Below are 16,990 nucleotides of genomic sequence, written 5' to 3'. Positions count from 1 at the left end.
ACACTGGATAAAGGCTTTCATAACGGGTTTCTCTCTTTTTTGGGCTTTGGCGCAGCATCTGAAGCTTCAATTCAACGCCCGACAGTGATTTCCTCAGTTGACGCTCAAAGCTTGGCTCGCGAGGTTGTTTACAGCTCCGTCTTCTGCGGGACTTGAGTTTCCCCCAAAGCGTGTCCTTTCCGGGTAGTTAATCCCCATCCACCCACTCGCCCACTGAAGGCACGCCATAACAGTGTGTGCTGTGGTCCTTTTTCCCGGCAGGCAGTGCCTTGTAAACAAAAATAACTCTGCTGTCAGGGTGGTTACAACCCCCGAGTGCTCGAATATACCAATCTGCGTCCAAGCCAACTACAAAGCTCCGCCGGATAAGTGGCAAGGGCACTCCTGGCTGCCAACTTTTTCGGGGTTGCAGACAGTCGGCAAACAAGCTGCGAATGCGACTTTAAATGTCCATAAACATTCGGTGAAAATAAAAAACAACAATCGAGACGCGTATCTTTAACTCGCATCTGCAAGTGCAGTCGTATTTTGTATCTGTATCTGAGCGGTGAAAATGAGCGAATCCGGTGGCTATCAGAAAATGCCGCCCGGTTGGGACTGCAAATACGATCAGACAACTGGAAATTGGTGAGCAGCGAGTGCACATATAGCAAGATGTCGTAAATATTCATGCATGCATTAACCACAATGTCGTGAGAAGCGGACTGTACTGCCAGATGTGTTGGCCAGTTGAGGGGGAGGTGGGGAATTTGATAGGTTGCCCCGGGAGACGGCTGATAAATTTGCGTGCCACCGTTGCCTTGGGCGGCACTTTCGGTGGGTGGTGGTTGTGTTTGGTGGGTGGCGGGGGCCTTGGGAGCTTGAGCCCGTCACTGATTGCCACGGCGACTTTAAAATGCCAAGTGGGTGGTGGGTGCACAGTGAAGTAAAGGTTTTACGATGCCTGCTTTTACGTTGGGAAAATTGTTCAAATGCTAACGTTTATTTTTAAACCCATTTCTTATAGTTATTCTCCAACGTACTAAAGGTTTATGGTCTATTATAAAGAGTTCTTTTTCGACCATCATTTAAAGTTAACAAACTGAAAAGGGTACAATGTAATGATTCAAATTTAACTTGTTTGTACATATTTATAAATTACTTTAATAATATTTGCTTGTTCTGGATTCAAACATTATACATTCAGTAGATAAAAAATTTTTTTTAATATTTAATCAGAAACTCTAAACTTTACATTTTCCTACCTAACACTTATTAAAATAGAAAATGGAATCACACAAACATTCTCAAGCAAACGCTAAAGTTTAATGTGTTTCTAAGAATTCTTAAAGTGTAAGCGTTGGTTAAAATTCGGCTGGAATGTTTCTATAATGCAATATATTCAAAATTCCACCGAAGAGATTTATGTGTCACCCCAAACATAGCAAATAAATATGTTTCTAATCTATGTTGAATGTTTGTGCTACTCAGCATATCCGCTTCAATTCAATTACCCATTGATGCTATGTTTTTTAAAAGCTTCTAATTTCATTCAATTAATTCAATCCAAATCTGTTTATTTGTTTTTTTGTGAAATACCAAATAAATGAATGCAATCTTATTCCACGGTTTACATTAATCTGACTTAAATATGCCGCTGTTTTAAACTCCAAAGTCCTCGTGTGACAGAACCATTCCTCCGTGGACTACTTAGGGCTCCTTAGGCACTCCAATTGGCCTCATTTCAGCGGCATAGCATAAATTGTGTCACTTCCGCATCGTCGGATGCCAGCGGGGTCTTTAACTTCGCCTTAGCCTCTCCAAAATAACCCACTCCCATTTTTAGAAAGCACTGTGCAATTAAGCAACAAGCCCAACGACTGTCATACGTTAATTCAAGAGGCCACTCAGCCGGAGACGAGTTTTCCATCCACATCCACCCATCCACCCATTCCATTTCCAAATCAGAGCGAGGATGGCCTGCCAAACGGAGATGAAAATGACGACTGTGCGTCCGCCTTTTGGCAGCTACTTGGCACGTGCCTCCGTTTTGGGGGGATCCCCTTTACCCTTTACCTGTCCGCTTCCCCCAAAGGACCATCAACATGTGGCCGGGATCCAAATGTGAATCCACATCCAAAACACCACCAACCGGCCGGCTTTGGAAATCCACCCTTGGCCTGAATCCCGGAGCTTTCGATTGGCCCTGGGTGGGAGGTCATTTAATGGCCTTTGATTTGCGACAAGCTCATCTTCCAATCGGTTCCCTTTGCAGCTATTACATAAACTATCTGACCAAGGCCATGCAGCTGGAGGATCCGCGCGGCCGCAGTTACAGGCAGCTGCAGAACGAGCGCTGCTCCACGGAGTCGATAGCCTTGCAGGTAACCTCCACTGTGCCCCTCCGGGGTCCTTTGCACTTTATTGATTTTACATTTGGCCTGCAACCTGGCACTCTGATACTCTGATACTCTGGCACTTGCAGCAGTTGGTCACTCAGCCGCAGACGTCGCACAACAGCTCGCCGTACCACGTCCATCCCAGCAACAACTTGACCGCGATTCGGGCCTTCCAAGAGCGCCAGCAACCCACGCTGCAGAACGTCTCGACCAGTCCACTACTATCGGCCTCCTCCAGGGGACAATTGGTAAGCTTTCTAAATATTATTGTAGCCCAGAAACCGCAACCATATTTGTCGTTCAAATGGCTTATTAGCTGAAATCTGGTGTGGGAGCGCTCCAGAAAAGCATAGAACATTATGGAACGTCAATTAAAGTGTATACAAGTAGATATTTCCATACAAATTTTTTAAATGTCCCACAGAAACTTCTAACGAAACCATAAGTAAAGCTGCTTGAAATTATTTAAGTTAAAACATTATAATTCGGCGTCTACCTAATAAAAAATTATTATTTATTTGAACGCCTATTGATTTATATACCTCAACGTGTGAGTTGAAGCCTTCACAAAGTTATGTGAATTTTTAAAGAGTACCTTTAAAAAGTTAAAAAGTTGTATTCTGTTCAGTATTAGTTTTTTTTTTAATGGCCTTTTATGAACAAGTAAAGATTAAACATTGAACACTGTTTCTGGTATTTTAACGAATGTGACTTGCTTGTGTGAGCTTGTGACAAACCACACATACTAATCCTAAAACAAGAAAACGCATAGTCCGACTATCAGATACCTTACTCAGCTAAAGGGAGGCGAGGGAGATAGAAACTTTGATCACGCATAACTTTTAACGAATGGTCCGATTTGAAAAATTTCTTCTACATTTCGATAGGTATTGATAAACACAATAAAACTGCATTTTTACTTTTTCGAAATATTTAAATTTTTAAAATCGTATATAAGCGATTGTGGGCGTTAAAGGGGGTGGCACCATTTTGAAACAAACTTGCGCTGCGTAGGAACTTCTAAAATCTACATGCAAAATGCCAATCTTCTAGCTTTTTTAGTTTCCGAGATCTCAGCGTTCATACGGACAGACAGACGGACAGACAGACGGACAGACAGACGGACAGACAGACGGACAGACGGACAGACGGACATGGCTAAATCGACTCGGCTTGTGATCCTAATCAAGAATATATATACTTTATAGTGTCGGAAACGCTTCCTTCTAGCTGTTACATACTTTTGCACGAATACAATATACCCTTTTACTCTACGAGTAACGGGTATAAAAACTGAGATTTATCAAAATATAAGATTGTTTTAAAAGTGAAACTTAGTTATTATTTATCTCCTAAACCCACAGGAAATGTCTTCACCCTTACCCTTTCAACGAGCTCGCCTGGGTCCGAATCTCTCTCGGCGTTCCACCATCCAGGAGACCTCGTTCACCACCCAAGCGGAAACAGATGCCGTGGTGACCAAGATCCAGAACATGTTTCCCACCGCTGGCGAGAATCATATACGGCTTTTGCTCAAGCGGTAAGAAAAACTGGTGGTAGTTTCTGGCCAAAGCTTCCGTCCAAGTCTGCTAATCCCCACTAATCTGCGTACTTACATCTCTGTCTTCTCACACGCTGCCTAACGCTGCTTACTGCACCTGTCTAACCCCACGAATTACCACTAATCCCACGCTTACTAACCCACGAACCCACAGCTACTATAATAGCGAGGCCGTCGTCATCAGCGCCCTGCAGGTGGAGAAGCACCCGGTGACCATGCCGGGTCCCTTCGTGACGCCCCCCTCGCAGCGGCACCTCTTCCACAGCAGCTCCGCCTTCTACATGACCCCACCGGCGCGTCGTCCGGACACGGTGGCTAGTCGTCGCACCTCGCGCACGGCCAGTCCCTTGCCCGGCGGACGCTTCGGTAGTCTCGTGAGCGTGCAGAGCGGCCCAGGTGGTCCTGGAGGTCCTGGCCACCAAGTAACCCTGCCTCCGGGGTCAGCTGTTGCGCCTGCTCTGCACGGATCGCCCCAGTGGCGCAGCTCGCCCAGACCGCACTCGTCGCCCAAAATGAAACTGAGGTTCGGCGGGGTTTACATTTAGGGGAATAATACATAGAGTAGATCCTCGATTTGATTTGGATTGTTGTCCGCTAAGTTGTCCGCTTAAGAGAGTGTTGTCCGCTAATAATACATTATTTCAGAATCGGTATAGAAAAACTACCTCTTGTTTCTTTGTCGACGAGTTTTAATTTCCTAATAAGGAATATATTTCCAAGACTTCTGCCCCACGCATACAAAACACAACGCCCTTAAGAAAAATAATTATAAAATCACAGCTTTTAAGGGACCTCTTATTTACAGCTTAAGGGAATTAGGAGATTACTAATTTGACGTCAATATATCCAAAACATTTGCCAATTTTACCTTGAGCATTTCCAAATATGTTAGAACAGTTTTAAGTTTATTAAACTAAAAATGTTATAATGTTTATCATCTCTTATTTTACCAATATGATATTGACAATGTCCGTCCAAGAAAGTGCCCACAAGTACCTTGTTAACTAGTTGCTAATTAGGACATTATATTCATTATATATCTAATCGAACTTGAAGAATATCCTTTCCAACACCTAAGATAACTCTCGAAAGCTACAATTATTCAGAATCTAAATGTTGCAAGCAAATATGAAGTATTTTTTATTTCTCTCGGTTTAACCTAACTAGAAATTAGAAAAGCTTGTTTAAAACCCTCACTTTCCCCATAGATACATGAAAAACATATTTCCCAAGGCGGATGAGGAGCTTCTCTTGGATATCCTGGCCAATTCGGATAACAATGTGCAGTTTGCCTCGGAGAAGTTGATATCTTTGGGCTATACAAAACGCGAGATGCAGCAGCCACATAGACCTAATAATCGTCCTCCGGAGTTGAGTCAAGATCAGAAGGCAGGCGGGGATCAGGGTACTATCCACATTCCGCTGAGACCCAAGGAATATACAGAGGAGGAGAAGACCAAAAGTGAGTGGAATTAAAGTACTTTATTCTCATCTAACTACTTTTTAATTCGCAGTGCAAACTTTGCTCAAGGAGAAGTATCCAGAAATTGCCGAGCGCATTATACTGATGGCTTTGGAGTCGGTGAACTATGCCGAGGATCGGGCCACCCAGATCCTGCAGATCGTGCAGGACGAGGATGAGCAGAGGGCTCAGAAGCAGACCTCCTCGAATCCCAAACATCTGGAGCTGACCAAGATCACGGGAACCGAACAGGTGGATGGTGCCACCGGAGACAGGTAGCTTTTGACTTTACCTTTTTCCCACTCGCAAGCCAAACGATCATCGCCAAGGTCGTGGTTGCTTTTCCACCTGCTTTTCCCACCCACTCAAACCATGTTGTTTCTCTCTTTGGCCCGCTGCTTTATCCGTTTGTTAATCGACTGCCTATTTTCTATGTGAACTTTTGTTGCCGCCTCTGACTAAAACCCCGAACCAAAAAAAAAAATCGAAATCCACACTGTCCGCTTGCTTTGCGCCACTCGATCATCCAGCCTGCTCACTGTGGTGGAGCCCGCCACCTCATCCGCATCCAAAACGAAGCCACCGCACAAGCGCCACATAATGCCATCGATCAATGTCACCACACCGTCGACGTTCACCACCCAGATCATTTTGGCCCAGGCCACGCCCACGTCCACACCCACAATGGAGGAGAAGCTGGAGACCCATCTGTCATCCATATCGAGTGCATCCTCATCGCATTCATATGCCTCACCCGCACAATCACCCTGCATCCGCCAGAAAAGCTACGAGCGCCTGACCACCAAGAGCATCCTGGCCAAGAGCGGCTATAACCACTTTGGCCACAGCGATTCTAACAACTACAGCATCGGCGGCTACCTGCATGGCTCCTCGAATGCTAGCTCCTACTCCTCCTACTCCGCATCAATGACGTCCTCATCGCTGGCCTCGTCGGCCCAGTCCAACTCCTCATCCATCGCGAGGAGGCCAGCATTCGAAAGTCGCGCTCGCACCAAAACCGATTCACTGAAGTATGCCCGCCCGCTAAACCCGATACCGTTAACTTCAACCGTTTCCGTTACCGTTTCGCTAAGTAGATTCAAAATCAGTCGTTTGCGCATGCGTTTTTCAGGATTTCGCATGGATTATAGCAGGGAATCCAGTTTTGACCGATTTTTTTAAACTCTTTACTCTTATTTTTTGGCATGCCTAAAGCTAATATTCTCTTTAAGCTTTATCACGTGTAATATTAAATATTTACTTTCTCTAACAGACACCGCCAGCAATCCTTGGGCTTTGGCAACTCCCACAACTCGGAGTCAGCTGAATTTCAGTCTATCATCGAACGAATGGCCAGTTTGGGACCCAATTCGCAGCTTAGCAAGGGCGCAGATGAAAATCTATTGCTGTAAGTAGTTAAAGGAGATTTTAAAGAATTAGAAGCCACCTATTTCTAAACCACGATTAAATTTTAATATTTGGAAATATAGTTAGCTTTTTGATATTTCAATATGATGATTTTGTGTCAAATCTTTGAAGAATAACGTGATCATAATATCCCTATTTTCTTAAATAATTTTTAAGTCATTTCCATTTTCTAAAAAACTACATTTAAAATTTTATTTTAAAACTTTAAAGAAGAATATATTAAAATTGAATGGCTTTTCTTATATTATTCTTTGCAGAGCCGACTATGTCACCTGGAATGGACCCAATACCAAGTTGATCCAAAAGCAAGCTACTCAAGGACCAGATGCCGGTCTTTTGGCAGAGCGGAGCTACAAGCCCCGGGGCGGGAATTCGGAGCTCTGCAAAGGAGCTCAGTCTGGATTGGCCAAGGGTAGCATCTACGCCCAAGGCAGCAACAAGAGTCCCAACATCAAATGCAACTAGGCGGTAGTGCGCAATCTCGAATCTCCCCCAGAGTGCCAAAGAAAAGGAGATGAATCTTAGTAACTAGCCAAGCACCACCCTCCAAAAGTTTCAGACTTACCATTTGTATGTGTCGTAAAGTGTTTTTTGCTCTTTCCCAAACCACGAGTACGTAGATCTCAACACCCCAAAAAAAAAAAAAACATATTCCATCCAAGCTCCAATTATTTTTTAGTAACTCGTAAATAAACTGACTTTAAAACTAACAAACTTACTTAATATTAATGTGGTTTTGGAGAGGGAATTATGTTACAGAAAAACATTAATGGGTTGATCTAGACTTCGTCCTCGTTGAGGAGCATGTTGGGTATGCCATCGGTGATGGGAAACACCCGTCCTGTTTCTGGGCACTCCAGTTGACCCTCGAGCACGTCGATCTCGAAGAGCAGATGGTGCAGCTTCTGAAGGAGTACCTCATTCTCGCCAATGTTCTCCGGCTGCACGGCGGGTATGTCTTCTGTGAGTTCCGCCTGGAAAAAGGAATATTAAGGAACATTTAATAGTGGTTCTTTTTATTATTATGAGGTAAACACACTGCCACATGTTTGAAAAATTGTATTATTAAAAGGTTGATAATATTACCATAAAAAGGTTTGTGGTTTCTAAAATTATATATATGATAATTTCTAAATATAGAAATACAATGCAAATCACGTTAAGAGAAAAACCATGTTTCTTAGAAAAGACTAAAAAAGTCCTTTAAATAATTTTGTAATTCTTTTAGTAAATTTAGAATATTTTAAAGGTTTTAACTATTTTGGAAAACTGTCCAGTAGCCAAAGGGCATAGAATCCATCCTACTCACCACCTGAGCAGCTCCATAAACCGCTGACCAGTCCAATTTTGGAAGAATTCGCTCCACAAATGTGGGATTAAACTCACTTTCCACCACATCTTTTTTGTTTATCTGTGGAAACATAAATAATGAAAATAAATTCTATGAAACAATCAATAGCAGGCACACCAGGCTCCAGTACTCACCGTCAGTTTCAGGGGGAAACCAACTTTCACACCCTTGATGGCCATCGAGGTAAGGAAGTTGTAGGTGCTAAGTTTCATTTTTTAGCTTTAAAATCTTTTATTTAGACCAGTAATTCAGACAAATACAACTGTTTTCAAATAAAATCTTTGCGGCGCACGTTGTATTCCTTCTTTTTCTTTCCAATTTGGGCATTCACTTAGTACGCCTTATATCGATAGTTAAATCTGCCCCTATCGATAGTTGGCAACGCGAACCGTTGGTCGGTATTTCAAACGGTCACACTGCTAAAATTTTCTAAATAGAAATTCTCCCAACTGTCGCATTTTTAAAGTTTTTAGCCGTTTATAGATGTAATTTAGGTTGAAAAACCTTTAAAAACAGTGACTGAAAGCGGAATAAAGGCGTGAGGAGTAACAATGGAAGACATATTCCACTGGTGCCGCGAGGGCAACTCGATTCAAGTGCGCCTCTGGTTAGATGAAACTGAAAACGACAACAATTTGGGGTAAAACTAAAACAAGTAACTAACTAAGATTTTGGGCTTTGTCTAATTGCTTAGTAAGTGCTACTAAGAAGTTATCGCCTCGAGGAGCAAGTTCCCTTCCCAGAAGCCCCCATTTAGTCATCGCCTTTAATACGCCCAACTTTTCGAGGGTCTTTCGACTCTCAGTGACGTCATGATTTATTCTTGTGTTGTGTAAACAGACGCATCAAAAATTATTTATATATTTGTATGTGTGCATATCGCGAGCATAAAACCCGCTTCCCACACAAAGATTGCCTTTGAATTCTAAATATTTCCATGCCATATAATCTCGTATTCCAAGTACATTATTTCTAGATAAGGATCATAAGCTCATGATCTTAAAAAAAAAACTTATATTTGTATTTTGAAACGATTGAAGGGCAATATTTCAGATCTACTATACAAATCGATCCCTCTTAATCATCAAAATATATATGTATTCTTTTATTATTGAAAACATCTCTTTAAATCAAACACCTGGCATGTCTTATAATTTTGTTCTTTTTTAGAGACGACCATGGCTTCAGTCCGTTGCACTGGGTGGCCAAGGAGGGGCACGCCAAGCTGGTGGAGACTTTGCTGCAGCGTGGAGCTCGGGTAAATGCCACTAACATGGGCGACGACATCCCACTCCATTTGGCAGCGGCTCACGGCCATCGCGATGTGGTTCAGATGGTAAGATAACGTACCCAACCAGCAATCTTTTTAACAAACATAAATCTCCCACTTCAGTTGATAAAAGAGCGCAGCGATGTAAACGCGGTGAACGAGTATGGCAACACACCCCTGCACTACGCCTGCTTCTGGGGCTACGACATGATCTGCGAGGATCTGCTGAACGCGGGAGCCCAGGTGGGAATCGCCAACAAGGACGGGCACACACCCATCGAGAAAGCCAAGCCCAGCTTGGCCAAGAGGCTGCACGATCTGGTGGAGAAGAGCGGCAGGGAGGTGAAGGTGATCAGCTTCAAGGAGCAGAGCTGGCAGGGCATGAAGACTAGGTCAAGGGATGCTACCCTATCCCGCTTTAAGGGCATCAGCATGGGAGACTTGGACCTGCACACCAAGCTCTCTGTTACGGCATCAGGAGAAACCTGGCGAGGACGCTGGCAAAAGAACGATGTGGTGGCTAAGATTCTAGCCGTGCGCCAGTGCACGCCGCGTATATCGAGGGATTTCAACGAGGAGTTCCCCAAGCTGCGCATCTTCTCGCATCCCAACATTTTGCCTATAATAGGGGCTTGTAACTCGCCGCCTAATTTGGTGACAATTAGTCAGGTGAGTTGGTTTAAAAAAACTTGTGATCATATTAAAACCTAACATAACTACTCTTTCCTCCAAAGTTCATGCCACGCTCGTCACTGTTTAGTCTGCTCCATGGAGCCACTGGCGTGGTGGTCGACACCAGCCAGGCGGTTAGCTTTGCCTTGGACGTTGCCCGCGGAATGGCCTTCCTGCACTCGCTGGAGCGTATCATACCCACGTATCACCTGAACAGCCATCACGTGATGATCGACGAGGATCTGACTGCCCGGATCAACATGGGCGACGCGAAATTCTCGTTCCAGGAGAAAGGACGCATCTACCAGCCAGCCTGGATGTCGCCCGAGGCACTGCAGCGCAAGCAGGCGGATCGAAACTGGGAGGCTTGCGACATGTGGAGCTTTGCCATACTTATTTGGGAGCTGACCACGCGCGAGGTGCCCTTCGCCGAGTGGACCCCAATGGAGTGCGGCATGAAGATTGCGCTGGAGGGACTGCGGGTAAAAATTCCGCCCGGCACCTCGTCGCACATGTCCAAGCTGATCGGTATTTGCATGAACGAGGATCCTGGCAAGCGGCCCAAATTCGACATGGTGGTGCCCATTCTGGAGAAGATGAGGCGCTGAAGAGAAGAAGGAGCAATATCAATATTTGCCGAGCCAAAATGTGCCTTGAGAAACCTTCGTTTTGCCAACTAATTGTAATTACTACTTGTGTTATCTTTGTCTAACTGAGCCTAACCGAAAACCGAACCGAAATGGCAAACAAATGCAACTGCTCTGTCTAGAATTTATGTTTCTGTGTCTCACTGTTCCCTACTCATGATTTTCCGTCGATGTTTATTGCGGGTGCTCGATTTTGTCGTACATTTTAAGTTCGATAACCTTTAGGATCGTATTTATACAGAAATATATTTGTTACTAATTAATTAAATGCACTGTGTATGATCTAGAGGCAGTACCACTTACGGGTGCACAATTGAGAGCTTTAATCCATAGAGCTTGTTCGCTGAGAAGCAAAACAAGACGGGAGCTTTCCGCCGGAGTGGGTGGCGATGCAGGAGCGCCGCGGGTCGGGGTTGGGTAACGTGAGCAAGGCGGCCCTGACCTGGTTTCCATCGCATGCACGCGATGTTGTGCAGCTCGCGTGGGCAGAGTAAACTTTGCGATTCGAGAAGAGAGCGCCGGCGTGAGAAATGCGCTGCGAGAGGAGACGAATTATTGCTTTTGCTTAAAAATAATTTTATATTTATTATGTGAAATGTTTACTTTTGCGGAAACTACTGGAAATAATATTGATTTTGTATTTTTTCTGCCCGTAAAAATTGACAGTGATATTTTTTTAACCCGTTCTGAAAAATGGTTTAGAAGAACGTAAAGGATTTTATTTGCTTTATTATTATCCAAAATTATTTTAAAAAGCTTATTAAAAATATAATTAATCATTGTATTTTGTATTTAGTTAAAAACGTTTTAAATCGTTTGCGTTTCACAGTTTAAAAATAATGTAGTGAAATGCATTTTAATGCACAATTTAAAAGAAAAAAATCCCTTTTATTTTAGAAAGTTTTTACAATAACATTATTTTTCAAAAAATATTTGTACTTTGATTATTATTTGTGTATGGTTTTTTTTATTATTTTTCTGAACTTTTCTTTTTTTTTACTTATACTTTTGTTTTCTATTTTAGTCATGATTTACATTTTTAAAAAACTACTATTTACACCTGCGTTTTCACTTAATTTCGAAAAGGTTGTGCATATTTTGTTTTTTGAAATGGCTTATATTTTTAAGTAACAATATCATTTTTAAAATTTATTTAGGCATACGTTTTGGATTAGTAGTTCTCTGCCTTTCTCCGCACTCTCTTTTTGGCACGGCTCTCACCGGCTTGTGGCTCTCTGTTTATGTTTTTGCGGCATCGCTTTATTCGGGCCATAATGTTGTTGCTGCGGCAAGCTTGCACTGAGCCATGTGATTGTTTTGCTGGCTCGCTCTTGCCTCACATCCTGTGCCAGGTCCTTTTTTGTTGCTGTTGCTGCTGCAGCTTTAAAAAGTTTTTGCTGCATTTTGTTGTCGCCGTCGTCCTGTCGCTGTCGTAGTCGTAGTCGTCGGCGCTTTTCGGGCCCAGAGGCTGGTCGCTCGGTCTCCGCACGGGCTAAAACGGAAAAACGGCAAAACTGCAGTGGCCAAAAGCCGATTTACAGTATTCCACGCCAGTTATGACGGCAGCCAGCCAAACGGCAAGAGCATTTCCGCAAGGATTCTCCCTCAGCCAGAAAGACATCCAATAAATCCGGATGGATTCTCCAGTGCAAACGTAAAACAAATATACATTTAAAGAAAAACTCAGAGCTTTGAAAATTAAATCCGCCTTCACACAAACTCACACACATCAACGTTGTGCAGTGAAAGTGAAAAATAAAGTGGCATCTTTTAGGCGCAGCGCAAAAGGCGATTGGGGTACTTTCACATCGAAGGCTTGCAATACATTTTGTTTGCCTGGAATTAGTGGTGCAACTGCTTAAATGTATTTTAGTGACAGTTCGGAAAAACAGCCAGCCCCTTGGAGGGCCGGCAATCCATGGAGTATTCAAACACCACGGGTTTGAATCACATCAAAGTCGAGGAGACGCAGTATCCGGAGCCAGAGCAGCCTACCAAAACCAGGTTAGTACTTATAAACAGTGCGCACACATGCCCCATTTAATGACCACACCTGAGCCAAAGGGATTGCCCCCTTTCGTGCTTTCACTTTTTTTATTCTACCTATCTCTTATTTCAATTAACCATACAATTGCCCGGGATAAAAATGAAAAAAACCGAGGAGAATGGGAACTTTTCAGCCACAGTTTGCCGCAGTTACTCCATCATTCATTTGGCTGACGAGTGAGCCACTAACCTACTTCCTTCACACACAAAAGCCGCAGTTGCAGGCAGCATCTGCTGTGTTGCAGCCGTGGTTATTGTTGCTGCTGCTACCGCTGTTGCCGGCATGCCACGCCCACACAATGGGCGCTGGGAGAAGGAGGCCTCGTGGCAAGCCATCCCATGGAGATGACGTTGGCGTTGATGAGTAAAAATGTGAAAATTACATGGCAGTCGGATGGAAATAAACGACGACAGTGCATAGCAAATGATGAGATTTACTTCGCACATGCAGGCTCTTCTATGGAAGAGAAAAAAAAAACCTTAAAGCGATCGATGAGCGGCTGAATAAATCAAAAGTTGCATTTGTGCCGATTTCAGCACAGAGGGAGCGCGAACAAAAAGCCATAGAATAAAAAACGAAGAAAATGGAAGAGGGCTCCTTGCCAAACTAAAATGCCACATGGGCAAATATTTCACTTGTGCTTTCGAGCGGCGCATTGAAAAGCGAAAATATTGTGACAATATAAGCAGCAGAAACATCAGCAACAGCAACAACAGCAGACCCAAGTGTCTTCCACTTGTGTGAAGTGCATAACAACGTGGAAATATTGTAAAGGCAAAACTACACACACAGGGAAATAGCAACTAAATGCAATGACAGGCAACAGCATCAGCCGCAAAGTGGAAAAGGCAAAAAAAAATAGAAAAAAAAAATACAAAAAGGACATGTGGAAATGCGAAAAGCAGCCGCAGGATGTGAAAAGATGGCAAGGCGACGGCACATGCAAAGCATCTATTGATTTTTATCCCTTTGCCGCAAGCGCTGGCTTTGGTTTTGGCTTAAGCCACAGGGCGTATGAGTAATGCAGATTGCGTATACTTGATTTATACGGCCAGCTAGATTTGTTGCTCCCAAGCTGCCGCCATCAACTTAAGCTGCAAGTGCAATAAATCTCAAGATCTCCACGGCAACGGCTCCAACTTTAAAAACAGGAAAAGCAAACAAAGTCCTCTTAAATTTCAAGCACTGCTAAAACTATCGATCAAAGTGGGAGAAACTGGACGTTATCAAGTGTTCCCACCCACAAAACGCTGATGTTCAATAAATTCTATGCCGGGCCCGAACTAGGGAAAATGGCCAATTACGAGGCAAAACGAGTTAAGAATTGTGCCAGGAGAGAGATGGCCGATACAGAAGCACTCCGTCTTGCCCCTCCCGCCGCTATATATCTCTTGGAATAAATGGCCATAGCCGCCTGCACTTAACATGAATGGCCATTTTTCCAATCAATTACGTACAATAGGGGCGGGGGGCGGTCGAGGGGGTCGGATGGCACCGGAAAATAGAGAAAAGAGTTGAATACGTGCAAGGCAAATAAAAAAGGGATGGGGCTCCAGTGCGGGTCACTCCAGCTAACGATAATTATTTGAATTTTTAAGCAACATTGCTGCTTTTCTTCCGCCGCAATTACATTTGGCATTGACATTGTGGAAACTCAGGAAAGAAAATATTTTGCCACCCCCCGGGTAATTGCGAACTAACTTGCAGACAACTAAATTGTATTCAACTGGAGCTTACCTATTTTTCTGTTATTTATATTTTTAAAGCTCATTTAATTAGGACTAATAATATTAGTCTTAGAGAATATCATCCTTAAAACACACTTGTTGTGTAATTTATCTTATATTAAAGTGAAGCCTTGGAAAATCTTTAAAAATGTATTTAAGTTTATAAAAAAAAATAAAAAAAAAGTTGACTTAAAAATTATTGAAATGTATTTATGTATTTACAATAAACTTTAGACATATAGTTAAAAGATATCTTGCTATTCATATTCGTTAAAAAATTGTGTATTTAACAATTTAATTTATTCCTAAAATAACAAGTTTTTAAAAGTAATTTAAATAAATAGGAATGATAGAACTTGTTTTCGAAGATTGTAAGGTGTATTCTAAAGATTTCTTTAGAATAGTGCTCCATTTTAAGGCAATTAAATTGTGGTTAAAGTCGGTCATGGGTAATTAATAAGGTGGTGTGGTTATAGGAGTCGGTCGTGACAGTCACGGCTGAGAATCCATGGGTCCGCAGGGAATCGTCTGCGGAGACGCCGTTGACCCAATAGAGTGGCAAGAAAAAGTTGTTTTGCCAATATTTATTATTTTTTTAAGCAAGCTATGATTGACTATAATTTCTTACCATTTTTTTCGTTGCAGACTGTCTGTGTTTGGAAGCTATATCAAGATTGAATCGCCGAACGGATCGCAGCCGATAGCTTTGGGCAGCCAGCGTTGCCTCAATACGCCCCCGACCACGCCCAGCAGTCCGCTGAGGGAAGCGCCCCAGAGTCCGTCGGACGGACACGTCTCCTCGCTGAGCTCGCATTCCGGATCGGGATGCAGTGACATTCTGTTGGGTGAGTTGTGTGAGTTGTGTGAGCTGGGAGTCCCGGCCTTTGGCCCCCGACTTTGCCCCGTTTCGTTTGATTGCATTTCCCGGTGGCTGTTATTTATAGCTGCCCACGAAACAGATCATGACCTAGGGAGTGAAGAAATGCCGGCGAATGGCAACATTTTATTGAGGTTGCTGACATTCGTCGCCGCAAGGCTCCCCTCTCCCCCTCGCTGCTCCTCCCACTCTGCGCCACTTTTGGCTAAGTTTACTGTACTTGCAACCGGCACCCAGTAAAAAGTGTTGGCCAGAAATACCAGCCCACCCTGCAACAATCTGTGCCAGATTGCTACGTGCACTGTGAAAAATATTGTTAGAAACGTGCACTGTGAAAAATTATGTTAAAAACAAATAAGCAACTTACATACAATTGCCAACACATTATTTTAAAAAGAGAATTTATTTGCTCAATTAAAACCTTCCTAAAAGAGGTCAACCATTTGATTAAAAAGTTCTACTTCAAATACTAAAATAATTGAGAAAATTTTATATAAACTTAAAAAAAAATGTTCTGTCCTAAGGTATGTATAAAAATTTGGGAAAAATTGTGGAAAATTATATAACGTTGGTGATAATTTATTATTATTTATTACTTATAATTCGATATTAAGCTAAACAGACAGGCCGCTCTTTTTTCTCTAAGTGTAAAAGTAGGTTTTCCTGCTCTGTCATTTGCATGGGCATCTCCGCGTTTTACATTTTGTATTTTCTGGCATTCTGACATTAACACGGCGTCATGGGTATGGAAATATAATAGTTTTGAGCTTGAGTTGCGAATTTTAGTTGTTTGCTGTTCCGCTTAAATTCGGCCATTGTGTGATCTTTGGCTTTGCGAAACTTTTCCTTCCATTCGCTTGTCCATCGAGTGATAATTTCTAACGCTCACTGAGGCAAAGTTTGTTTACCAGCCGAGTGCTATCAAAATCAGTCAGGCCTCAACAACAATAGCAACAATTGGTGGCGAAAGAAAAATGCGCAATGTAAACAAGAGCCAGCATTCAAGCGTCTAAAATCTAGAACCTACACCGCAAACTATTTCGAATCTTTTATATTATACAAAATTGTATCTTATTATAAAAAGTTAAGCAAACTTGTTTGAATGCGTTTGATAAATTATCACTGCTATAAACCGAGACGCCACTGCTATTAAATGTGAAAAACGGATTAATTTTAAGCGGAATAAAATGTTAAAAAAAATATCAGAAAATAAATGTTTAGACATACAAAGAAATTTATATGGTTAAAAAAAATCGTTTTTAAAAATATTTAATTTTCTAACCGATTTTTGGATTGCCCTTTGCATAGGTTTTTATCTTCGAAATATTTGTATTGTATATTTGGCATAGCTAGGATAATATTTTTAAAAATTCAGGAGTGTTAGTTAATATAGTTTTTGAATAACTCATACCCTTTTTGTTCAGTTTTGTTGAGTGTAGAGCATAGAGGCGATAGTGGCATAATAATAAGCAAATAAATAAAACTAAACGCATTTTGCGCCACTTTGTTGCTGCCCGCGCCCAGTTGTTGCTACTGTTGCTGGTGTTGTTGTTGTTTTTGCTACTGTTGT

General features: G+C 42.5%; 4 protein-coding genes across 8 annotated transcripts in view; 3 read left to right on the top strand and 1 right to left on the bottom strand.

Moving 5' to 3' along the window:
* The first annotated feature begins 111 nt into the window (after positions 1-111).
* Positions 112-7,366, top strand: LOC108041846. Of its 5 annotated transcripts, none has more exons than XM_017119894.2 (10): positions 112-627; positions 2,255-2,363; positions 2,468-2,626; positions 3,743-3,918; positions 4,094-4,462; positions 5,148-5,401; positions 5,454-5,676; positions 5,932-6,432; positions 6,675-6,809; positions 7,087-7,366. In XM_017119894.2, exons 1-10 carry the CDS (start codon positions 554-556, stop codon positions 7,292-7,294), a joined length of 2,208 nt encoding a protein of 735 aa, XP_016975383.1. In that variant the 5' UTR covers positions 112-553; the 3' UTR covers positions 7,295-7,366. The 5 variants fall into 5 exon arrangements, with proteins under 5 accessions (XP_016975383.1, XP_016975382.1, XP_016975384.1 ...); XM_017119893.2 differs by having other exon boundaries at positions 2,465-2,626; XM_017119895.2 differs by lacking the exon at positions 4,094-4,462 and having other exon boundaries at positions 2,465-2,626.
* A 114-nt stretch (positions 7,367-7,480) lies between these two features.
* Positions 7,481-8,504, bottom strand: LOC108041848 (multifunctional methyltransferase subunit TRM112-like protein). The gene is made up of 3 exons (XM_017119898.2): positions 8,315-8,504; positions 8,139-8,240; positions 7,481-7,803 (listed from the first exon to the last, which is right to left on the bottom strand). Exons 1-3 carry the CDS (start codon positions 8,390-8,392, stop codon positions 7,609-7,611), a joined length of 375 nt encoding a protein of 124 aa, XP_016975387.1. The 5' UTR covers positions 8,393-8,504; the 3' UTR covers positions 7,481-7,608.
* Positions 8,505-8,578: 74 nt separating this feature from the next.
* Positions 8,579-11,037, top strand: LOC108041849 (integrin-linked protein kinase). The gene is made up of 4 exons (XM_017119900.2): positions 8,579-8,820; positions 9,351-9,516; positions 9,574-10,119; positions 10,185-11,037. The coding sequence occupies exons 1-4, from the start codon at positions 8,732-8,734 to the stop codon at positions 10,728-10,730; spliced, it is 1,347 nt and encodes a 448-aa protein (XP_016975389.1). The 5' UTR covers positions 8,579-8,731; the 3' UTR covers positions 10,731-11,037.
* Positions 11,038-12,250: 1,213 nt separating this feature from the next.
* The window catches only part of LOC108041845 (ecdysone-induced protein 78C), a 48,500-nt gene continuing 43,760 nt past the window's right edge, over positions 12,251-16,990 (top strand). The window contains exons 1-2 of the mRNA XM_044456681.1: positions 12,251-12,773; positions 15,189-15,388. Coding sequence (XP_044312616.1) covers positions 12,688-12,773; positions 15,189-15,388 — 286 coding nt within the window. The 5' untranslated portion in view covers positions 12,251-12,687. The remainder of the gene's footprint in view (positions 12,774-15,188; positions 15,389-16,990) is intronic.

This window comes from Drosophila rhopaloa, unplaced genomic scaffold, assembly GCF_018152115.1.
Source record: "Drosophila rhopaloa isolate 14029-0021.01 unplaced genomic scaffold, ASM1815211v1 contig_150, whole genome shotgun sequence".
NCBI classification, from domain to species: Eukaryota; Metazoa; Arthropoda; class Insecta; order Diptera; family Drosophilidae; genus Drosophila; species Drosophila rhopaloa.
Note: the sequence above shows the minus strand (reverse complement) of the source record. Positions and strands in the feature narration are given on the sequence as shown.